The sequence below is a fragment of the Microcaecilia unicolor genome, chromosome 1, assembly GCF_901765095.1.
Source record: "Microcaecilia unicolor chromosome 1, aMicUni1.1, whole genome shotgun sequence".
Lineage (NCBI taxonomy): Eukaryota > Metazoa > Chordata > Amphibia > Gymnophiona > Siphonopidae > Microcaecilia > Microcaecilia unicolor.
The window spans coordinates 23,535,373-23,560,437 of NC_044031.1; the positions used below are offsets into that span (position 1 = coordinate 23,535,373).

General features: G+C 44.6%; 1 protein-coding gene across 1 annotated transcript in view; it reads left to right on the forward strand.

Moving 5' to 3' along the window:
- The first annotated feature begins 6,103 nt into the window (after positions 1–6,103).
- The window catches only part of LOC115461310 (gastrula zinc finger protein XlCGF26.1-like), a 56,080-nt gene continuing 37,118 nt past the window's right edge, over positions 6,104–25,065 (forward strand). Inside the window, exons 1-2 of the mRNA XM_030191060.1 lie at positions 6,104–6,244; positions 9,561–9,687. Coding sequence (XP_030046920.1) covers positions 6,221–6,244; positions 9,561–9,687 — 151 coding nt within the window. The 5' untranslated portion in view covers positions 6,104–6,220. The remainder of the gene's footprint in view (positions 6,245–9,560; positions 9,688–25,065) is intronic.

Sequence of the window (25,065 nt, forward strand, 5' to 3'; positions counted from 1 at the left end):
ATTCTTTGCTTCGGTCTTCACCGAGGAAGATTTGAGAGAGATCGTATTCAAAGCTGATGAATCGGCGAAACTGAATGAATCTTTATAAACCTGGAAGATGTAATGGGGCAATTGGAAAAATTGAAGAGTAGCAAATCTCCTGGACCGGATGGTATCCATCCCAGAGTACTGATAGAATTGAAAAATATTGTTAGTAATATGTAATTTATCTTTAAAATAGAGGGTGGTACTGGAAGAGTGGGGGGTGATCAATGTAATTCCGATTTTTAAAAAAGGTTCCAGAGGGGATCCAGGAAATTATAGACTGGTGCGTCTGACATCGGTGTCAGGCAAAATGGTAGAGACTATTATAAAGAACAAAATTACAGAGCATATTCAAAAGCATGGATTAATGACAAAGCCAACATGGATTTAGTGAAGGGAAATGTTGCCTCACCAATCTATCACATTTCTTTGACAGGGTGAACAAACGTGGATAAAGGTGAGTCAGTTGATATTGTGTATCTGGGGTTTCAAAAGGCGTTTGTCAAAGTACCTCATGAAAGACTCCAGAGGAAATTGGAGAGTCATGGGATAGGAGGTCGTGTCCTATTGTGAATTAAAAATTGGTTAAAAGATAGAAAACAGACAGTAGGGTTCAATGGTCAGTATTCTCAATGGAGAAGGGTAGTTAGTGGGGTTCTCCAGGGGTCTCTGCTGGGACTGCTGCTTTTTAACATATTTATAAATGACCTAGAGATGGGAGTAACTAGTGAGGTAATTAAATTTGCTGATGATACAAAGTTATTGAAAGTTGTTAAATCGCAAGAGGATTGTGAAAAATTACAAGAGAATCTTAAGAGACTGGGAGACTGTGCATCTAAATGGCAGATGATGTTTAATGTGAGCAAGTGCAAAGTGATGCATGTGGGAAAGAGGAATCCGAATTATAGCTACGTCATGCAAGGTTCCACGTTAGGAATCACCGACCAAAAAAGGGATCTAGATGTCGATATGTTGAAACCTACATAGAGGCTCATTTTCAAAGCACTTAGCCTCTCAAAGTTCCATAGAAACCTATGGAACTTAGCCTCCCAAAGTGCTTTGAAAATATGCCTCTTAGTGTGCTTTGGTGGCTAAGAAAGTAAATAGAATGTTATTAGGAAAGGTATGGATAACAAAAATGAGGACGTTATAATGCCTTTGTATCGCTCCATGGTGTGACATGATTGCACCTCAAATATTGTGTTCAATTCTGGTCTCTGCATCTCAAAAAATATGTAGTGGAATTAGAAAAGGTGCAGAGAAGGATGACGAAAATTATAAAGGGGATGGGATGACTGCCCTATTAGGAAAAGCTAAAGTGGCTAGAGCTCTTCACCTTGGAGAAAAGACGGCTGAGGGGAGATATGATATAGGTCTATAAAATAATCAGTGGAGTGGAACGGGTAGATGTGAAGCGTCTGTTTACGTTTTCTAAAAATACTAGGTCTAGGGGGCATGCAACGAAGCTACAAAGCAGTAAATTTAAAACAAATCTGAGAAAAATTTTCTTCAATCAACATTAAATTCTGGAATTCGTTGCCAGAGAATGTGATAAAGGTGGTTAGCTTAGCGGGGTTTAAAAAAGGTTTGGATGGCTTCCTATAGGAAAAGTCTATAGACCATTATTAAACATCTTTAAAAACATCTATTCCATTCTGATGAAAATGGGTCAGACATGTGACCAAACATGACGTGAACACTTATGGTGCTGATGTCAGATTGAGTAGAAATACTCCTGAGCCTGATTGGGTTCTAACCAGAACAATTTGAAATAACTGTTCTGATATCTGCTCTTATAAGAAAAATGTGGATGAAAAAATCCAGTATTACTAGGGTGGAATGCAGCTTTCCATTTACTTATGCTGCTTGAAGTTGGGACCTGTACAGTTCTAGCAGATGTATTTGCTCCATTGGAGCAGAGAAGGAAATAGAAGTCATAGTGGTGAATGAATGAAGTTGAGTTAATAGCGATTCTGAGTAATTATCAGCACCCTGAAATAGAGAAGACAATGTCCGAGAGGAAGAATGCAAAAGGAATAGCTATGGCCAGTATGCCATCAATGGTGTCAGGGTTAGATGAAACAGCAATAAAATTACACCAGTGGTACTTCAGAAACTGCTTAATTGCAGTTAGGAAGAGCTGGGTAATGCATAAGGTTCATCAACCTTCAAAGTGGTCAAGGATTGACTGAAGGAGGTGTGACTGTCTTTGTTTTTTCCTGAATGGCTCGAACAGATTATCCAATATGATAGAAATTTATAATGAAGCACAATAATAGACTACCATATGAGCAGCAAATATAAAGGAGTGATCCATGTGTGTGCTTAGGAAATACATACATTGAGTTCGGAAGAAGAGGGTAACCTGTACGTACTACTCCACTTACTACTACTTATAATTTCTATAGCGCTACTAGACGTATGCAGCGCTGTACACATGAACAGATAGTCCCTGCTCGACAGAGCTTACAATCTAATTAGAACAGACAAACAGGACAAATAAGGGATGAGGGAATTACTAAAGTGGGAATGAGAAAACACAGGTACTGAACAAGCAAGGGTTAGGAGTTAAAAACAGCATAAAAAAAGGTGAGGTTTTGGCCTAGATTTGAAGACAGCCAGGTAGGAAAGTGAAGTAGGTCACACAAAAAATGTTGATAGTCCACCCCATCCATTTGAGAAAGCTTTAATCTACATGGTTCATTTTTATTTTATTGGAAAAAAGTCACAGGTTAAGAAACCAACAATGTTGTGAAAAACAGAACAAATCTTTATGTAACAAACCCCCTAGTGTTGGAATGCAGAATTACTTATAAATAATTCTGCAGAAAACTCCACACCCAAAGGGGATTTGACAAGAAAAATTAGTCAATATTTTATTAAATACTATTACTAATAAAAATATTATGACAGTGACAGCAGAACATGAACCCCCCCCCCAGTTTTGAGTTTCAGTATTTAGATCTTTAGTAGGCAGATGCTCTAACCATTACACTACAGATCAGTAGTGGTTACTGTAGGAAGAAAGTATCTGATAAAAGGCTTTAGTTGTAGAAGAAGCAGGCCCTCTGTAATAAAACATAAATTTGGGAGAAGTTACTGAGAGTTAACCTGCCAACTTCTAAATTACTCTGCAATCAGCCTGTTAAGGAACAAAGCAATTCATTCAGATTGGTGACTTGCCGAAGAAAGAATTAAGTAAACAGCTGAAGTACAGTTGTATCTGACTTATTTGAGCTTTAGACAAGTCTTGTATTTAGATAGCATGCGTGTCTAGAAAGCAGAAACACACCAAGAAGAGGCTGAAACCCTCTGATAAAAACAGTAAAACCAGACTGAATGAGTAGATCAATTATCTTTAGAGAAGGTACAACACAAAAGAAAAACAGCAGCACTAATTGGTGTGCGTTGCTGTTGACCGAGAACAAACAGGCACATCAAGGCCCAGATGCATCAACCGTACGTAAAAAAATGTAAAACGTTAAAGAAGTTACTGAATGTAAAGAAACGAAGAATGCACGAAGGATAGGGAATGCAAATGAGCTGTTCGTTGCAGCTCACTTGTATTCACTAACCCTTCGGTAAAAACGTCCGTAATCGGCCCGTAAGGCATGTGCAGAGCAGCCAAGCGTTATGCTGGCTGCTCTGCGCATGTCCCAAAATGTCAAAACAAAACAAAAAAACCCCAAAACATGTGTGTTTCGGGAGGGGGCAAAGGCGCTCGTCAGGAGCATCCTTTATGAGCATCCTTGCCCCCCCCCCCCCACCGCCCGAGGTCGCCGCTGCTCCCCACTTGTCAAAAATCCAAAGTTTAAGCTGCCCCGGCTCGCCCTCCCTTCTTTTTCTTCCCAGTTCCGCCTCCCGCTATTCTCCACCCCGTGCCACACCCCCTCCCTGAAGTCGTCGCCGCCGTTCCCCCCTCCACCGGTGCCCCCCTCCTTGTTACCGGGCCGTGCAGCGCCTCTCACCTCTATGTGAGGGCGCTGCACAGGGAAGAACAGCTGATCGTCTCCTCTGCAGTCTCCGTCGTCCCTCCTCCCTCCTGGGCCTGCCCTGTCTGAGTTGGCAGGGTATATATTGGAGTTGTGCATGTCAGTTCACTCACGAGAACTAGCACTGCTTGGGTCTTGAACTCATATTCTGGTAAGAGAGCATTGCTGTTTCATCAGTACTATGACAGGCACTGGCACTTTAAAAGTTAAAAAACCAGAGGGTCTTTGATGTTTGCTGGAAGATGGTATTGGCTTTGAGGAGTCGTCATGTTGTTGAAAAATGCATTCTGCATGGCTCCAGTAGCCTCATGTTGACGACATGGTCAGTGCCGGACTTAGTGAGTATTGTAAGAGGAACCTGATCCTGAACCAGGGGTGTAGCTAGGTGGGGCCACAGGGGCATGGGTCCCTACAGATTTAGCCCTGGCCACATCTACTTTCGAGCCCACCGCCGACCCTCCCCCGCCACTTTCAATTCCTCCTTCCGCCGCCGCCGCCAGGTACCTTTGCTGGCGGGGGTCCCCAACCCCCACCAGTCGAAGTCTTCAGCACCGATCTCCGGCACTTTCGCTGATCTGTTTCTGTGAGTCCTGACATCCTGGGGTCCCCAACCCCCGCCAAAGCCTTCTTCAGCGCCGGTCTGCGGCACGTTCGCTGATCTGTTTCTGTGAGTCCTGACGTCCCCAACCCCCGCCAGCCAAAGTCTTCTTCAGTGCCGGTCTCCGGAGACTGGCACTGAAGACTTCGGCTGGTGGGGGTTGGGGACCCCTGCCAGCAAAGATACCTGGTGGTAGTGGGGTTGGTGGCGGGCTAAACTGTGCTCCCCCCCTCCACCTCGGTAAGAGTGGCACTGTCAGGTTGAACTCCAAAAGTCTTTGATGTTTGCTCGAAGTCGGTATCAGCATCAAGAGTGATGTTGCAGTATATCGTGCATGGCTCTGGTTGCCTCCATGTCAGTGGCATGCACTGCGCCGGACATACTGTGTATTGCAGGAAGAACCTGAGCCTGACCCCCAGGCGCTAGAGCAGGAGGGTGAACAGAATCGGTAAGAGTGGCAAAGCCAATGCAGGAGTAACCTGATCCTGACCCCCCCCCCCCCCCCGGCGTTAGAGCGGGAGGGTTAACAGCAGTGTTGCCAGGTGGGCGGTTTTCCGCAACCCGCCGCAGGAAATTTTTGCGGTTTTTTGGGCTTTTTTCTTTTCCGCGGTTTTTCGGGTGGTTTTTTCGGCCGCGGGGGCGGGGTTAGTGACGTTTTGGGCGGGTTTAGTGATGTTCTGGGCGGGGCCGATGACGGGGGAGGCGGGGCCGGTGACAGCGGGGGCGGGGTTGATGACGGCGGGGGCAGGGGTGATGACACGGGGGTGGGGGTGTCAGGGGCGGGGTTTGAGTTTGGGCGGGTTTTGGGCTGTTTTTAGGCTGGATTGGGTGGGAAAAAAATGTTCCACCTGGCAACCCTGGTTAACAGAATCCGTAGGAGTAGCAAGCTATTTACATGACAAGGGAAGACTTGAAAATTTCCTGAAGTAATGGTAAACTTGTGAACATCTTCTGACAAGCTGCATTGCTATATCATACGTTGCTTCTAAAACACCGGAGACGATAGAATTGTAGTCAGAAAATTGACGAGGCATGAAGCACACCGGGATGAATAAAGAAAATAAATTATATGAAGGGGCCAGGGGGTCGGGACTGATTGTGCAATATATACATAGTGCCTGTAGTGGCGGGAAGGCAGGGACATGCGCAGAGAGCTCTTCAGTTTTCTGTGCTTTGGCAGAGTCGGTGACGTCACCGTGGAGTCACTTCAGCTGTGTGGCTAGATAGACGGAGCCTAAAACTGTAGTCAAGAATAGTCATGGGAGCGGGAAGAGGAGGAAATTTGAGCTCTATCCCGGCTGAAACACGCTTTTCTTTTTCTTGTTTTGCACGTGATAGGGGCGGGCACTTCTAGTCTACCCGCCCCATGGATCATTCTGACCAATCAGCACTAAACGGAGTAGATCCCAGAAAAAAAGTCCCCCGACTGAGCTCTGTGTAAAGCGCCGCCCCTCCTTGTGATGTCATCAGTGTGTGCACACTGCAGAGCTGGAAGCGGACGTGTCGCTGAGCCTTTTCTTTGTTCCAGGTTAACCAGGAACTTACTGCTCTAAATCTAAGTTTTTGCTGTTTCTTCCCCCTGCAGACTACAAAAACAGAGCATAAAATGCCTAAAAGGGCTTCTGCTCAGGTAGGCGATTATAACAAAATGACAGGGAAATGAAGACAAGCACTGCTGCACGGTCCGGACTGAAGTAGACCCAGGGGTAGGGAGTGACACCTTGAGACACTGCTATGGAGAATGAGAGAGATCAGGGCTCCTGTTTGGACACATTGCCCCTGGCAGATTTTGTGTCCCAGGTTCTGTGTGTAACTGGTTTCTAGTTACTGGAAGTCTGCTCTGTGACTACAAAGTATGTACTGTTAATATGTGTTACAACTAGAGGCCCCTCCACTGGAATAGTGGTGGGCCGAGCTCTATAGCCTAGGCTGCTAAGAAGCACTGACTAAGCCAGTAAATCTGATGATGGCTTTGCAGCTGAGTACTTGCTGAAGCAGGGGCCGGCTGGCAAGCCTTATCAGGATCTAGTGTAACATCTAAAAACAGTGTAAGGGCCAAGATGAAGGCATAAATAGGGTTACCATATTTTGTCCTCTGAAAAAGAGGACACATGTCACGCCCCTTGCTCCACCCTCACCACGCCCCCTGCCCCGCCCACACGTCCCTTTCGGATCACCACGTTCTCCGGCAACGAATTCCAGAGTTTAATTATGCGTTGGGTGAAGAAAAACTTTCTCTGATTTGTTTTAAATTTACTACACTGTAGTTTCATCGCATGCCCCCTTGTCCTAGTATTTTTGGAAAGCGTGAACAGACGCTTCACATCCACCTGTTCCACTCCACTCAATATTTTATATACCTCTATTATGTTTCCCTCCCCTCAGCCGTCTCTTCTCCAAGCTGAAAAGCCCTAGCCTCCTTAGTCTTTCTTCATAGGGAAGTCGTCCCATCCCCACTATCATTTTAGTCGCCCTTCGCTGCACCTTTTCCAATTCTATTATATATTTCTTGAAATGCGGCGACCAGAATTGAACACAATACTCAAGGTGCGGTCGCACCATGGAGCGATACAACGACATTATAACATCCATACCTTTCCTAATGATACCCAACATTCTATTCGCTTTCCTAGCCGCAGCAGCACACTGAGCAGAAGGTTTCAGTGTATTATCGACGATGACACCCAAATCCCTTTCTTGGTCCGTAACTCCTAACGTGGAACCTTGCATTACGTAGCTATAATTCGGGTTCTTTTTTCCCCACGTGCATCACCTTGCACTTGCTCACATTAAACGTCATCTGCCATTTAGCCGCCCAGTCTCGTAAGGTCCTCTTGTAATTTTTCCCAATCCTGTCGTGAGTTAACGACTTTGAATAACTTTGTGTTATCAGCAAATTTAATTACCTTGCTAGTTACTCCCAAATCATTTATAAATATGTTAAAAAGCAGAGGTCCTAGCACAGACCCCTGAGGAACCCCAGAGTAAAGTATATCATAGACAAGGTAAAACACCAGAAATATTAAGGAATAAGAGGCTGTTTAGAGTCTTGTCTCCAAAGAGTTTCATTCCAAGAGGCAGGAATACACTGTCCAAAATCTTCTACTGCTATTTTCATAAATATTTCTATATCTTTCCGTTTCACCACAATTCCAGGATAAGTTGGTAAAGGTGTCACAGTCATTTAAAAGAATTTCAGAAAGTTAAAGAGGTGCTTAAAATGAGGTTCTCAATGACGTTACAGGTATACTCTTTATCTAAATCTTTAATTGTCAACCTTCCTTTTAGAGCTGGGGAACATTACAGAGAAATAACAATGAGTAATTGCCTCCCATTTCACATTAATCTACCTATGTGCACAAGTACACATACAGTTTTGTAAATATATGCATGCATTAATGTGGAGACTCTACCTCTTACGCTCCTGTAAATGATAACTTCATTCTTAAAGCTGCTGTCACCGAGGCACCTCTCGTCCAAGAAAAAAAAAAACCCAACAACACTCTTTACTATTCCTGCAATTGGAAGAAAACGGAAGAAAACTCAGATACAGGAGCTCAAAAAAAAGCACAAGAAACGATAGTTTGAAAGCCAGTCAGTCAGAAGTGCCGCCAAAACCTGAGCTGAGCAACTTCTCCTACAAGGCCCTCCCTTTAGGGAATCTGCAAATCAAAGGCAGCTCAGGAAGCCCTTTTCGGAGAGGAACAGAGCTCCTTATTGATACAGCTTCTGTCTGCAGCACGCTGCCTTGCCAGGCTTTCAAGAAGAGATCGTATTACAGGAGCGCATTTCTCCCTCACAAGACTGCAGACCGTGGACGGAGGGAGGGAGGAGGATCATTATTTACAAACATCAGCTGAGTGGGGCAGGCTGGCAAGCACGCTGCACGTCGCTTGCGTGCATAGGCAGGAGGACGACGGATGGGAGGAGTCAGGACTAGTCTCGTAGAAGAAAAAACCCGGACAAAGCCAGCAAATTAACAAATCCGCCCGGACTCCCGACAGCGCCCTCAAAAAGAGGACATGTCCGGGGAAATCCGGACGAATGGTAACCCTAGGCATAAATGGCTGGAATAGTAAAGAGTTAGGTCAAGAAAATGGAGTCCCTTTTTATAAGATGGAGTCCTTTTCATGAAATATGGATGCTTGTCTCTGCATTTTAGAAGGGTTGTTTACAACTCAGGATGTGACAGTTATTGAGAAATAGGTAGAAGGGAGGGAGATGGGCTTCCGATCTGCGGTTAAGCTAAATGTCAGAAAAATATGATTCATATATAAAAAAAATGTGCGCCCATTGGGTCTAATGAGTGAGGAGAGGGTATTTAAGAAATGCCAATCTGGGAGGAGTTTGGAGATTTCCCCAACTCTACCCAGAGGGCAGAACTACGGTCGGTCAACCTGAGACTTTGACTGATGAGCGTGCCAGCTTGATTGAATTTGCATTGGGTAAGAATAAAGATCAATTTTAGCATCTATCTCCCTTGTCTGTATCTATTTCTTGGTTACATACTTATTTCTTTTAATACACCTACACAGACAGATTATTCTCTATAATATCCACATAAGCAAGGAAACTCCTACCCATTTACACATGTGGGAGAGTAGATACACAAAGATGCTCTTAGATATTAGAAGTCAGAAAGCTGAGATACTATTTGACAGTCTTATTTTGAGCCTTCTGAAACCCTCTCTTCACCTCCGTGGGCAAGGGTCCAACGGGGGTCTAGAGAGGGGTAAATAAAAACAGTACATAGAGACAGCTCTCCCTCGGCTCTGTTGAGCCCCTGTATTTGTTGGTCTTATATATAATCCTGTGGGATTGTGTGTTATGTAATTCTAAATTATATGCATTTAGCAAACGTTTTCTTCCCCAATGAACGCTATCATTGGTGCTCCTGATGGACACGATGCAAAAGATGCTGAGTGAGTTTCTGGTTTGCATTTCAGATGGAGGTGACATTTGAGGACATCACTGTCTCTTTCTCCCAGGAGGAGTGGGAGTATTTAGATGAAGAGCAGAAGGAACTTTACAGGGAGGTGATGAAGGAGAATTATCAGACACTGATCTCGCTGGGTAAGGGATAATTTCCTGTTTTTATTAGCAGTATTAGGACATCATTTTAAAGCCAAAATGCAAACAAAGAGCAAAAAGTCACACAGAAAATCAAATATGTTAATGCTCAAAAATAAAATTATGTAGAATCACTGTCACACTCAAATTGATCACATCAGAAAACAAATAGCCAGCAATTGATAGTCTCTCCTCACAAACTGGTACATATTAGTCCTAGGTAAAAATAAGCTCCAGTAGATATCTCCTGTTAAAACCAGTCAAGTATATTAAGCAAAATATTTTTTCATGACAGTGTTTAAACTGTGTAAACAGTGAAAGTTACTTGAAATACAGCTGTGTCGATGTTTACCGTCTGTTAATTGAAATACAGGTTAGAGTTTCCTGGGTGGGCCTATAATGCTAATGTCCATATATAGCCAAAAGCCCTGCAGGAAAATGCCCATACAGTGGTGTGAAAAAGTCCTGCATCACCTGTTCAGAAAATCATGTTTTCGTTTATTTCTCTTTCTTCTATGAGTTAATGAAACCAAATTCATATATATTATTAAGTTCATAAGTAAGTTGAAAGTTCATAAGTTGTAAATTCAATTTTGCACGTACTTAGCATTGACATTTTTTATTTAATGCCGTCTGTCCTATTTTCTGAGCCATGTATAGTATGATGCTAAGTGTGTTATATAGATCACAAGTTCAAGTGTTAGCGTAGCACTTTTACTTTTTTATTAATTATTTTTTGTATTAATTCTGTGGCCCTGAAAAGGATCGTTTGAAACAATTTATCAGCTTTAATACTTGGCTATAAACTAAAGCATAAGTACATAAGTAGTGCCATACTGGGAAAGACCAAAGGTCCATCTAGCCCAGCATCCTGTCACCGACAGTGGCCAATCCAGGTCAAGGGCACCTGGCACGCTCCCCAAACGTAAAAACATTCCAGACAAGTTATACCTAAAAATGCGGAATTTTTCCAAGTCCATTTAATAGCGGTCTATGGACTTGTCCTTTAGGAATCTATCTAACCCCTTTTTAAACTCCGTCAAGCTAACCGCCCGTACCACGTTCTCCGGCAACGAATTCCAGAGTCTAATTACACGTTGGGTGAAGAAAAATTTTCTCCGATTCGTTTTAAATTTACCACACTGTAGCTTCAACTCATGCCCTCTAGTCCTAGTATTTTTGGATAGCGTGAACAGTCGCTTCACATCCACCCGATCCATTCCACTCATTATTTTATACACTTCTATCATATCTCCCCTCAGCCGTCTCTTCTCCAAGCTGAAAAGCCCTAGCCTTCTCAGCCTCTCTTCATAGGAAAGTCGTCCCATCCCCACTATCATTTTCGTCGCCCTTCGCTGTACCTTTTCCAATTCTACTATATCTTTTTTGAGATACGGAGACCAGTACTGAACACAATACTCCAGGTGCGGTCGCACCATGGAGCGATACAACGGCATTATAACATCCGCACACCTGGACTCCATACCCTTCCTAATAACACCCAATATTCTATTCGCTTTCCTAGCCGCAGCAGCACACTGAGCAGAAGGTTTCAGCGTATCATCGACGACGACACCCAGATCCCTTTCTTGATCCGTAACTCCTAACGCGGAACCTTGCAAGACGTAGCTATAATTCGGGTTCCTCTTACCCACATGCATCACTTTGCACTTGTCAACATTGAACTTCATCTGCCACTTGCACGCCCATTCTCCCAGTCTCGCAAGGTCCTCCTGTAATCGTTCACATTCCTCCTGCGACTTGACGACCCTGAATAATTTTGTGTCATCGGCGAATTTAATTACCTCACTAGTTATTCCCATCTCTAGGTCATTTATAAATACATTAAAAAGCAACGGACCCAGCACAGACCCCTGCGGGACCCCACTAACTACCCTCCTCCACTGAGAATACTGGCCACGCAATCCTACTCTCTGCTTCCTATCTTTCAACCAGTTCTTAATCCATAATAATACCCTACCTCCGATTCCATGACTCTGCAATTTCTTCAGGAGTCTTTCGTGCGGCACTTTGTCAAACGCCTTCTGAAAATCCAGATATACAATATCAACCGGCTCCCCATTGTCCACATGTTTGCTTACCCCCTCAAAAAAATGCATTAGATTGGTGAGGCAAGACTACCCTTCACTAAATCCGTGCTGACTTTGTCTCATCAGTCCATGTTTTTGTATATGCTCTGCAATTTTATTCTTAATAATAGCCTCCACCATCTTGCCCGGCACCGACGTCAGACTCACCGGTCTATAATTTCCCGGATCTCCTCTGGAACCCTTCTTAAAAATCGGAGTAACATTGGCTACCCTCCAATCTTCCGGTACTACACTCGATTTTAGGGACAGATTGCATATTTCTAACAGTAGCTCCGCAAGTTCATTTTTTAGTTCTATTAATACTCTGGGATGAATACCATCAGGTCCCGGTGATTTACTACTCTTCAGCTTGCTGAACTGACCCATTACATCCTCCAAGGTTACAGAGAATTTGTTTAGTTTCTCCGACTCCCCCGCTTCAAATATTCTTTCCGGCACCGGTGTCCCCCCCAAATCCTCCTCGGTGAAGACCGAAGCAAAGAATTCATTTAATTTCTCCGCTACGGCTTTGTCCTCCTTGATCGCCCCTTTAACACCATTTTCGTCCAGCGGCCCAACCGACTCTTTGGCTGGTTTCCTGCTTTTAATGTATCTAAAAAAATTTTTACTATGTATTTTTGCTTCCAACGCTAATTTCTTCTCAAAGTCCTTTTTTGCCCTCCTTATCTCCGCTTTGCATTTGGCTTGGCATTCCTTATGATCTATCCTGTTACTTTCAGTTGGTTCTCTTCTCCACTTTCTGAAGGATTGTTTTTTGGCTCTAATGATTTCCTTTATCTTACTGTTTAGCCACGCCGGCTGACGTTTAGTCTTTTTTCCCTTTTTTCTAATACGTGGAATATATTTGTCCTGAACCTCCAGGATGGTGTTTTTAAACAGCATCCACGCCTGATGCAAGTTTTTTACTCTGCGAGCTGCTCCTTTCAGTCTTTTTTTCACCATTTTTCTCATTTTGTCGTAATCACCTTTTCTATAGTTAAACGCTAGCGTACTTGATTTCCTAGTTTCACTTCCTTCAATGCCAATATCAAAAAACTCTCAACACCTTTGGTTCTTTTTAATCCAAAAATGCATCAAATTTAGAAGCTCCTAATGGAACACCAATGGGCGGGATAAAAACCATTACAGGCACTGAAAAATATCAGAAAAACATTCAACTGATGCAAACTTGAATTCTGAAAATGGCATATGATATGCAATATTTTCCACCTTACATTTGGGCAGAAAGCTGGTGAGAGATGAAAGTTATCATTATCGCACAGGTGATGTAGGACTTTTTCACATCACTGTATATGGACTTCTGACCCCCTAGCAGTAATTCGGCAATATTCCCACTAGAGGTCGCACCGCTAATTTGAGAGCGGGAATCATCAAGGTGGGAGCAAGTGGGTATCACTTTTGCCTCACTAAACCTGAGGATTCAGTAAGCCTGGAGAATGTGTCAGGGGTGGTGGTTTTTGATAGAGTGAGCCTAGTGCTGGGTAGACTTCTACGGTCTGTGCTCTGAAAATGGCAGAAACAAATCAAGGTCAAGTATACATATAAAGGAGCACATATGAGCTTATCTTGTTGGGCAGACTGGATGGACCGGGCAGGTCTTTTTCTGTCGTCATCTACTATGTTACTATCCAGCTTATTTTCGAAAGAGAAAGACGCCCATATTTTGACCCAAATCGGGAGATAGGCGTATTTCTCCCGTGGGCGCCCAAATCGGTATAATCGAAAGCCTATTTTGTTCGTCTTCAACTGCACTCCGTCGCAGAGACGAATAAAGTTGACGGGGGCGTGTCGGAGGCGTGGCGAAGGCAGGGTTGGGCGTGGTTATCGGCCAAGGAGAGATGGGCGTCTTTAGCTGATAATCGAAACAAGAAGGGCGTATTTGACAAGAATTTGGTCCGCTTTATTTGGACCCTTTTTTTTTCAGGTCCAAGTCCCAAAAAAGTGCCCCAACTGACCAGATGACCACCGGAGGGAATCGGGGATCACCTCCCCTGACTCCCCCAGTGGACACTAACCCCCTCCCACCAAAAAAAAAAACTACTTCAAAAACATTTTTTCCAGCCTCTATGCCAGCCACAAATGCCATACCCACCTCCATGACAGCAGAATGTCTTCTGTCCTCTGACAGCGGCTCTGGGCTGTGTGTGACACCTTTTCTGTTATACACACTGCAGAGTCACATCAGCAATGCATTGTGGTGGGTGTAGGGTATTGGGCTCCGAGATTCCACTAGCTTGTGTTAAATGCTCACGATGTTGGTAGTTGGTAGGCTCTACTCCCATGGTGCTTTTTCCCCCTGCTTACTGGGTCAGAGTGTGCCCTGTTTTGTTTCCAGTAGTCCATGAGGTAGTGGCCATTTTTGTAAGCCACTTTTAGATCCCTTTTATGTGTTAGCAACGTTAGAGAACCTAGTTCTTACTTTGAATGTTGCTGAAAGAGGGCATTGTACAGCATTCTGCCAGCTCTGACCTACTGCTAATCTCAGTACCAGGGAGGCTCGTTGCCAGTGGGGCACAACCTCTGATCAGCAGTTAATTGTGAGTAAATGTGCTTATTCCAATAAAGGACGTTTTCGGAGCGATTAGTCTTCAGGTGTTAACTGGTGTGCCAAGGTTATACAGCAGCAACAAGTCCTAGAGGCCTGCGTGTATGCAGGTCCCTGGAGCACTTTTAGTGGGTATCGCAGTGCACTTCAGGCAGGCAGACCCAGGCCCGTCCCCCCTACCTGTAACACTTGTGCTGGTAAATGGGAGGCCTCCAAAACCCGCTATACCCACATGTAGGTGCCCCCTTCACCCCTAAGAGCTATGGTAGTGTACATTTGTGGGTAGTGGGTTTTGAGGGAGGGGGGTTGGGGGCTCAGCACCAGTGGTAAGGGAGCTGTGCATGTGGGAGCTGTTTCTGAAGTCCACCGCACTGACCTCTAGGGTGCCCAGTTGGTGTCCTGGCATGTTAGGGGGGCCAATGTACTACGAATCCTGGCCCCTCCCACGACCAAATGGCTCGGATTAGGACGTTATTGAGCTGGGCGTTTTTAGTTTCCATTATCGCTAAAAAAACAAACAAACGCCCAGCTCAGAAACAAACAAATCCATGGAATTTGGTCCGTACAAACCGTATTTTTGAAAAACAAAAAAAGACGTCCATTTTTTTCGAAAATACGGTCTGTCCCTCCTCTTCACGTACCCGTTTTCGGACATAGAAGCCCATGGAGATAGGCATTCGCGTTCGATTATGCTCCTCCATGTTTACTATATGGTGGTTTTTGATAGAGTGGACATTTTTGTCCTCAGGTGACTCTTTTGGCCCAATCGGATAACACATTCCTCCTGTCCAGTAGGTGACATCCAGGCCTGGAGAACAATGAAGTCCATAGTTATTTCAGACACACTCCCTGCAAGTACTGGCACCAACCAAGGAGGCCCACAGATCTTATCTCATACTTGTGTCAGTGTAAATTTGTCTTGTTACCAACTTCACACACAAAGATGAAGTACAGATGCTCTTTGGAATGCTAGTGTCCTTGATTTGGCAATCAGTGTAGAAATTTACATGATACACTTATACCACACAAGATCCCAATGGAGCTCTATGGAGTAAGATTTTCAGCAGTCCGGCATTTTGGTTTGTGAGATTTCTCTGTCGGTTTTGATGAGCTATATCTGTGTGCTGAAGACTGGCTGTCAGTGAAATATATCTTTTTCGCTTCTCCATAGCAACCTGTGCTTGGGAGGAGGTGAGAGAATCTCTCATGAGGATTTTTCTGTTCGGGCGGGTGGAATTCTTACCTGCTAAAACCCTTTTAGGTGGAGGCAGCAGGCACTGTACATATAAGAGACTGACAAAGCTGGCTCCTGTCAGGTTGGGCTCTGAATGCAGGGAGTGAGTGAAATCCTTTCTCCAATTTGTTCTAAATATATTGTTTAGTAACTTCATTATATGTCCTCTTGTCCTTTTATTGTTGGAAAGAGTAAACAAGTTAGTCATGTCTATCCATTCATTATTTTATAGACCTTTATCCTCGGCAGTTTTTTCTCCAAGCGGAAAAGCCCTAACCTCTATAGCCTTTCCTCATAAGGAAGTCATTCTATCTTTTATTATTTTGGTCACCCTTCTCTGTACCTTTTCTAATTCTGCTGTGTGGTCCTTTTGACCTACAAGTGCATCCACTCCGCAGCTCCTCAGTACCTTTCCGCTCTCATCTCTCCCTACACTCTTCCCCGTGAACTCCGTTCGCTGGGTAAATGTCTCCTGTCGTCCCCCTTCTCCCCCACTGCTAATTCCCGGCTCCGTTCCTTCTATCTCGCTGCTCCCTATGCCTGGAATAGATTCCCTGAGCCAGTACGTCAGGCTCAGTCTCTGGCTGTCTTCAAGTCTAGGCTTAAAGCCCACCTCTTTGCTACTGCTTTTGACTCCTAACCATGACTCTCTTACTCAACACCCTCACTTATCACCCCTACCACTGCAATTTCCCCACCCCTAGCTATCTGTTCGTCTGTCCAATTTAGATTGTAAGCTCTGTTGAGCAGGGATTGTCTTTTCATGTTAATTTGTACAGCGCTGCGTGAGTCTAGTAGCGCTATAGAAATGTTTAATAGTAGTAGGAGGAGGAGTCGCCTAGTGGTTAGTGCAGCGGACTCTGATCCTGGGGAACTGGGTTCGATTCTCAATGCAGCTCCTTGTGACTCTGGGCAAGTCACTTAACCCTCCATTGTCCCAGGTACAAATAAGTACATGTATATAATATGTAAATCGCTTTGAATATAGTTGGGAAAAAACACAGAAAGGCGGTATATAAGTCCCATTCCCTTTCCGTTTTGTGATGTGATGACCAGAATTGCATACAATAATCAAAGGTGTGTTGCACCGTGGAGGGATACCGAGGCATTAAAATATTGTCTTTTGTTTTCCATTCTTAATTCCTAGCATTCTGTTTGCTTTCTTGGCTGCCACTGCACACTGAACAAAGGGTTTCAGTGTATCATCAATGATGACAGCTAGATCTGTGGTGGGCTTCTTTTTCCTTTATGAGGTTTCAGTTGAGCTTTATAAATTGGCCTTCTGGGTGTAAACCTGGTGGTGCCAGGTCTCTCCTGCAACCCCTCCTCCAACTCTCCCCTTTCCTGTGGTGGGCTTTGGCCTTTTCTTGGGGCAAAGGCTTTCTCTCATAGCCTTTTGGGTTTAAACCTGTTGGTACCAGGCCCCTCTCCGTCCCCCCAACTAGGTCTCCTCTTGCGGCTTTTCCTGCCTCTTAAAATATAACGTCAGAGCTTGCAGTGCTTTGTGCCTGGAAACCAGGAATCGCCTGTTTTCTTCACTGTGTTGAGTTAGGATTTTACTTATAGTTCCAGAGTTGGTTAAATGGTATTCCTGGTGTGGGAGCCAGTGAACAGCATCGGGGCAGTACACCATCAGTCTTATTTTCGAAAGAGAAGGACGTCCATCTTTCGACACAAATCAGAAGATGGGCGTCCTCACAGGTTCGCCCAAATTGGTATAATCGAAAGCTGATGTTGGGCGTCCCCAACTTCTTTCCGTCACGGGGACAACCAAAGTTCCCGGGGGCGTGTCGGAGGCATAGCAAAGGCGGGACTTAGGCATGCCTAACACATGGGCATCCTCGACCCATATTTGGAAAAAAAAGGGCGTCCCTAATGAGCGTTTAGACGACTTTTCCTGGTCCAGTTTTTCTTATGACCAAGGCACAAAAAGGTGCCCGAACTGACCAGATGACCACTGGAGGGATCGGTGATCACCTCCTCTTACTTCCCCAGTGGTCACTTACCCCCTCTCAATACTTTTCTCCTACACACCTCAAGAGAAGGCAAAGTCTTTTGAATTTGTGAATACTGATTTATCTTTGTCCTCTCTTAGCGTGGGATATTTGTATATATTTTCATCGAGTTGCCTAAACTCTTTAGGGATGTGCATTCATTTGAAACAACCATTTCCTTGTCATCAACAGCAGATGAATCCATTAACCGATGAGTTGTATCCGCCTACCAGCAGGTGCAGATAGAGAACACTGAAAGCACATGGTGTTCCTGGACGCCCAGGCCCCTCTGCCTTCAGTATATCTCCCAGCAGGTGTGGACGTTGCTTTCTCAGCTCCTGGATTTCTGCCTCGGGTGGCTCCTGTGCTTTGCCAGTAGAGCAGGGGGTATTGTGGCTGATGGTGCCCACTTTAAAGGCATACTTGGTTTTCCCTGTCCTGCCTTACCCCATTCCCCCTCCTCCCGGAGTTCCTCTGTGGCTGCCTGCCTCTAACTTTCCTCACAGTAAAAAAAAAAAAAAAAGAGAGGCTCTCTTTCACAGCGTGGCAATTTCTGAGGCTTTCTCCAGAGCTCCTGGTTCGGTGCAGCTTGACCAAAGCTCATTTGACTCGGTCTACTGAGGTGAGAGTGGTGCCCAGCTCCTCCGGGGAGGTTCCCACTGACAGTGCTCTGTGCGGGGTAAGTTTTGGCACGAAGGTGCCATTTTGTTTTCTGTATTTGATGGCTGCTGAAGGGGTTAAGCGCTGCTCCCACTGTGGGAAACACAGATCAGCAGCGGGGCTTTGCAGCACATGCTGCCTAGATGCTAAGGCTGGCACGAGCATGGGGGGGCGATGATTTTGCCTGACGGAGTTGGCAGCGGGCGCCATTTTGGAGGTGCCGTGGGTCTTTTGGCAGTGTGTACTATAGTTATGCGCTTAAATAGGACAAGCTGGTTGTGTAGATGGATTTGTATTTGAGTCCTTTGTTGCTTCGGTAGTGGAGGTTTAGGTATGATCGTGTAGATTTTGTGGTGTTTCTGGCCGGCAGGTCGATGAGATCTGTCATGTATCCCGGTGCCTCGCCATAAATTATTTTGTGAACAGTCGTGCAGATTTTGAAAGTGATGTGTTCTTTGATTGGTAGCCAATGCAGTTTTTCTCGTAGTGGTTTGGCACTGTCAAAACGTGTTTTTCCAAATATTAGTCTGGCTGCTGTGTTTTGGGCGGTTTGAAGGTTCTTTATGATTTGATCTTTGCATCCCGCATAGATTCCATTACAGTAGTCAGCGTGACCATTGACTACATCAGGTTGCGGAATATTTCCCTCGGAAAGAATGGTTTCACACGTTTAAGTTTCCACATTGCTAAAAACATTTTCTTTATGGTGGATTTCGCTTGGGTCTCTATTGATAGGTTACGGTCGATTGTCACTCCGAGAGTTTTCAGGTTGTCTGAGATAGGGAGGGTGTAGCCTGGGGTGTTAATGTTTGTGGGTTTGTATGTATTGTATTGGGATGATATGTGAGTTAATGATGTTTAAGCTGAGCTTGATTTCGTTGGTGATTTCTGCCAAATCCTGTTTGTAGGGGATGTATAGTGTAACATCATCAGTGTAGATAAATGGGTTTAGGCCTTGGGTGGATAAGGCCTTGGCTAGTGGAGTCATCATGAGATTGAAGAGGATCGGTGATAATGGTGATCCTTGCGACACTCCGCAACCTGGTTTCCACGGTAGCGATGTGTTTGTTTTTTATTTCACTTAATAAGTTCTTGTAGTTAGAAAACCCTTGATCCAGTTGAGGGTGTTGCCACTGATTCCGAAGTATTCTAGGATTCTTAGCAGTATGTTATGGTTAACCATGTCGAACGCACTTGACATGTCAAATTGGAGGAGGAGAATGCTCTTGCCTAATGCTATTTCCTGCTTGAATTTGGTTAGAAGAGTGAGTAGTACTGTTTCGGTGCTATGTTGGGGTCGAAATCCTGATTGCGACTCATGAAGTATAGTGAATTTATTTATGTAATCATTGAGTTTGGTCACCAGTCCTTCCATTAGTTTGACTACTAATGGGATAGATGCTACTGGGCAATAGTTGGTAATGTCATTTGATTTTTTCTTGGTGTCTTTTGGGATTGGGGTGAGCAGGATGTTGCCTTTCTCTTTAGGGTAGCTACCCTGTTGAAGCATAAAGTTTAAGTGGGATGTGAGATCTGCTATGAAACGGTGAAGGGCAGACTGTATGAGGTAACTGGGGCAGGTGTCCAGTTGACAGTGGCTGTTGGAGTATTTTTTAATCGCCTGAGTAACTGTGTCGGTGTTGAGGATAGCGAAGTTTGATCATATTTGGTCAGCAGGGTATTCACCAGGGGTTGGGTGTAGGCCATTTATGGAGTTTTCTATGTCCGTGTTGTTCTGAGGTATAGTTTTTGTAAGTTTATGATTTTTTCATTGAAATATTTAGCAAGGTTGTCGGCAGATGGGATGTCTGTGTTGGTTGAAGTGACTGGCGTTGTGTCTAGTAGTTTGTTCACGAGGTTGTATAAATTATTTGTGTTTTTGTAGTCTGGTCCAATTTTGGTTTTGTAGTACGACCTTTTGGTCTTCCTTATTGCGTATTTGTGTTTTCTTTGTTGTTTCCATGCGTTGAGTGTGTGTTCGTCCTTTTTTTTGTTGTTTTTCCACGTGCGTTCCAGTTTCCTTGCTTGTGTTTTTAGTTTTTTTAGTTCTTCGTTGAGCCATGGTATTGAGCTGTGTCTGTGTGAAGTTCTTGTTTGTAGGGGTGCTATTTCATCTAGTATGTGTCTGCATCTTTTGTTCCATTCTGAAAGGTAGTATATGGATTCTGTTTGTGTTGTCCAATCATTGTTGTATATTTGTTACCAGAAGGTAATCGGGTCTATTTGGCCTCTCGTGGTGTGTTGTGTGTTCTCGTGTGGTGACCGAGCCCCTTTTCCGCCATTTTAGAGAGAGATTTAATTTGTAGCAGTCAGACCATGGTGTTTCTGTCCATCTAGTTTGTGTTATGGTTATATTCTGGTAGGTGGACAGTTTGTATGAGATGAGGTCTAGTGTATGACCCTTCACATGGGTTGTTTGCGTGTGTGGCCATCTAAGATCACATAGATGAAGGAAATCCTTGCATTCTCGTGCGTTGGTAGAGTTTGGGTCTTCAAAATGAAGGTTAATGTCTCCTAGTATTAGTGTATTGGAGTTGGATATACATACATTTGAAACGAAGTCCATAAAGTCCATCTGACTTTCGTTCCAGTTGCATGGTGACCTGTAGAATAGTACACAATTTAGGTGGTCGATCAGGATTTTATGGTGAATTCTGATTGATGCTATTTCTAGGTGGGTTGTTATGGATTCCGCGGTGGTTTCAGTCGTGAGATGAGATCGGTATATAAGTGCTATGCCCCCTCCTCTTTTTTTTCTTTTCTGGTCCAGTGGGTGATTTTATATCCTGGGGGACATAGGTTTAAGATAATAGGGGCCTTCTGGTCATGGATCCATGTTTCAGTGATGAATAGTAGATCAAGTTTTTCTCACGTAATCCAGTCTGTTAGTGTTATTGTTTTGTTTACTGCAGATCTGAAAAAACGCAGTGCCTGGTTCTCTTATTATTTACTAGTAAAAAAGCCCCGTTTCTGATGCAAATGAAACGGGGGCTAGGAATGTTTTCTTTTGTGTGCATGTGGGAGTGTGTGTGTCCCTGAACTCTGGCCTCTCTCCCCTCCCCCCTCTGAGTCCTTCACTGTTAGAGCCAGCGATTTGATTTCGTGCTCTGCTGTTTTCCTTCACTGACTGTGTTACAGAGAGGGCGAGGCAGAAACTCATAGGGAAACCGGATATCTCGCCCCCTTCACACTTCCGGCTGGAGGCTTCATAGAACGTTGGTGTTGCTTTTTATATAGAGAGATTATTATTATTTATTGCATTTGTATCCCACGTTTTCCCACCTCTTTGCAGGCTCAATGTGGCTTACAATACATCATGAATGGTGGAAATGTAGTAACATAGTAGATGACGGCAGAAAAAGACCTGCACGGTCCATCCAGTCTGCCCAACAAGATAACTCATATTTGCTGCTTTTTGTGTATACCCTACTTTGATTTGTACCTGTGCTCTTCAGGGCACAGACCGTATAAGTCTGCCCAGCACTATCCCCGCCTCCCAACCACCAGCCCCTCCTCCCAACCACCGGCTCTGGCACAGACCGTATAAGTCTGCCCAGCACTATCCTCACCTCCCAACCACCAGCCCTGCCTCCCAACCACCGGCTCTGGCACAGACCGTACAAGTCTGTCCAGCACTATCCCTGCCTCCCAACCACCAGTCCCGCTTCCCACCACCGGCTCTGGCACAGACCGTATAAGTCTGCCCAGCACTATCCCCGCCTCCCAACCACCAGCCCCGCCTCCCGATCTTGACTAAGCTCCTGAGGATCCATTCCTTCGGCACAGGATTCCTTTATGCTTATCCCACGCATGTTTGAATTCCGTTACCGTTTTCATTTCCACCACCTCCCGCGGGAGGGCATTCCAAGCATCCACTACTCTCTCCGTGAAAAAATACTTCCTGACATTTTTCTTGAGTCTGCCCCCCTTCAATCTCATTTCATGTCCTCTCGTTCTACCATCTTCCCATCTCCGGAAAAGGTTTGTTTGTGGATTAATACCTTTCAAATATTTGAACGTCTGTATCATATCACCTCTATTTCTCCTTTCCTCCAGAGTATACATGTTTAGTTCAGCAAGTCTCTCCTCATACGTCTTGTAACGCAAATCCCATACTATTCTCGTAGCTTTTCTTTGCACCGCTTCAATTCTTTTTACATATAAGAAAATAGACATTTAGTATTACAGAAGGATCTTGGGTAACATGATAATGATAAAGCATGATAGTAGTATAACAAGCAAATATTATAAGACAATTCTGGATATATGTGGAGAAGTTCACATTTGTTGATCTTTGTGGTATGCCTTGTTAAAGAGATGGGTCTTCAGTAGTTTGCGGAAGTTAGTTCATAGATCGTTTTTAAGTTGTGCGGCAGCGCTTTCCAGAATTGTGTGCTCAAGTAGGAAAAGGTTGACGCATGCGTTAGTTTGTATTTTAGACCTTTGCAGTTGGGGAAATGAAGATTAAGGAATGTGCGGGATGATTTTTTAGCATTCCTGGGTGGTAAGTCTATCAGGTCTGACATGTAGGCTGGGGCAACTCCGTGAATGATTTTGTGAACTAGGGTACATATTTTGAACGTGATGCATTCTTTAAGACGGAGCCAGTGAAGCTTTTCTCGTAGGGGTTTAGCACTTTCATATTTTGTTTTACCGAATATGAGTCTAGCTGCAGTGTTCTGGGATGTCTGAAGTTTCTTGATTATTTGCTCTTTGCAGCCATCATAGAGTGCGTTGCAGTAGTCTAAATGACTGAGTGCCATTGATTGTACCAGGTTACGGAAGACGGTCCTTGGGAAGAAAGGTCTTATTCTTTTTAATTTCCACATTGAGTGGAATATCTTCTTGGTTGTGTTTTTCGCGTGACTCTCAAGTGTTAGGTGTCAATCAATGGTAACTCCAAGAATTCCCAATACTCCCCTTATCTCCCAACTACTCTCAACACCCCTGATGTCACACTCCCCATATTCGACAACTTAAAGATACTGGGAGTAACGATAGACAGCCATTTATCTTTTGATAACCACGCTAAACTCACCACAAAGAAAATGTTTAATATGATGTGGATATTGAAACGAGTTAAGCCCTATCTCTCACTCAACACTTTCCGGAGTGGAGGAGTGGCCTAGTGGTTAGGGTGGTGGACTCTGGTCCTGGGGAAGTGAGGAACTGAGTTCGATTCCCACTTCAGGCACAGCTCCTTGTGACTCTGGGCAAGTCACTTAACCCTCCATTGCCCCAGGTACAAATAAGTACCTGTATATGTAAGCTGCATTGAGCCTGCCATGAGTGGGAAAGCACGGGGTACAAATGTAACTAAAATAAAATAAATAAATAAACCTGATACAGTCTACTGTTATTACCCATGCCGACTACTGCAACAGTGTCTTTTTAGGATGCAAAACCCAAATACTGAAGGGACTCCAAACTTCCCAAAACATGGCCAGACTTATTTTTGGCAAATCAAAATTGGAAAGTGCATCTCCTCTTCGAGCAAAGCTTCATTGGCTCCCCATCAAAGAAAGAATAAATTTCAAGATCAACACAATGACCCACAAGATCATCCACGGTGGATCCCCTGGCTACATGAATGATTTGATCGACCTCCCTGCTAGAAACAGATCTATTTCTTCACGAACTTATCTTAACCTACACCTTCCCAATTGTAGAGGAATTAAATACGAGACCTACTACGCATCCAGTTTCTCCTTTTTGGGCAGCCAGCTTTGGAACGCTCTACCCAGATCAATCTGATTAATAAACGACTACTTGCCCTCTAGAAAAATGCTGAAAGCTCATCTCTTTAAGCAAGCCTACCCTAATACCCCAACCTAATCTCACCAACTTCCACTCCCAATTCTGTTCTGATTTAAATACTGACCTACTACTACTATTTAACATTTCTAGAGCGCTACTAGGGTTACGCAGCGCTGTACAATTTAACAAAGAAGGACAGTCCCTGCTCAAAGGAGCTTACAATCTAAAGGACGAAATGTCAAGTTGGGGCAGTATAGATTTCCTGAATAGAGGTAGGTGGTTAGGTGCTGAAGGTGACATTGAAGAGGTGGGCTTTGAGCAAGGATTTGAAGATGAGCAGGGAGGGGGCCTGGCGAATGGGCTCATTGAGTTTATTCCAAGCATGGGGTGAGGCGAGGCAGAAAGGGTGGAGCCTGGAGTTGGCGGTGGTGGAGAAAGGTACTGAAAGGAGGGATTTGTCTTGAGAGCGGAGGTTACGGGTAGGAATGTAGGGGGAGATGAGGGTAGAGAGGTGGGGGGGGGGGGCTGCAGATCGAGTGCATTTGTAGGTTAGTAGGAGAAGCTTGAACTGTATGCGGTACCTAATCGGAAGCCAGTGAAGTGACTTGAGGAGAGGGGTGATATGAGTGTATCGGTCCAGGCGGAAGATAAGACGTGCAGCAGAGTTCTGAATGGACTGAAGTGGGGATAGATGGGTAAGTGGGAGGCCAGTGAGGAGTAGGTTGCAGTAGTCAAGGTAATGAGAGAGTGGATGAGAGTTCGGGTGGTGTGCTCAGAAAGGAAAGGGCGAATTTTGCTAATGTTATAGAGGAAGAAGCGACAGGTCTTGGCTATCTGCTGGATATGCGCAGAGAAGGAGAGGGAGGAGTCAAAGATGACTCCGAGGTTGCGGGCAGGTGAGACGGGGAGGATGAGGGTGTTATCAACTGAGATAGAGAGTGGAGGGAGAGGAGAAGTGGGTTTGGGTGGGAAGACAATAAGCTCGGTCTTTGCCATGTTCAGTTTCAGGTGGCGGTTGGACATCCAGGCAGCAATGTCAGATAAGCCGACCGATACCTTGGCCTGGGTTTCCGCAGTGAT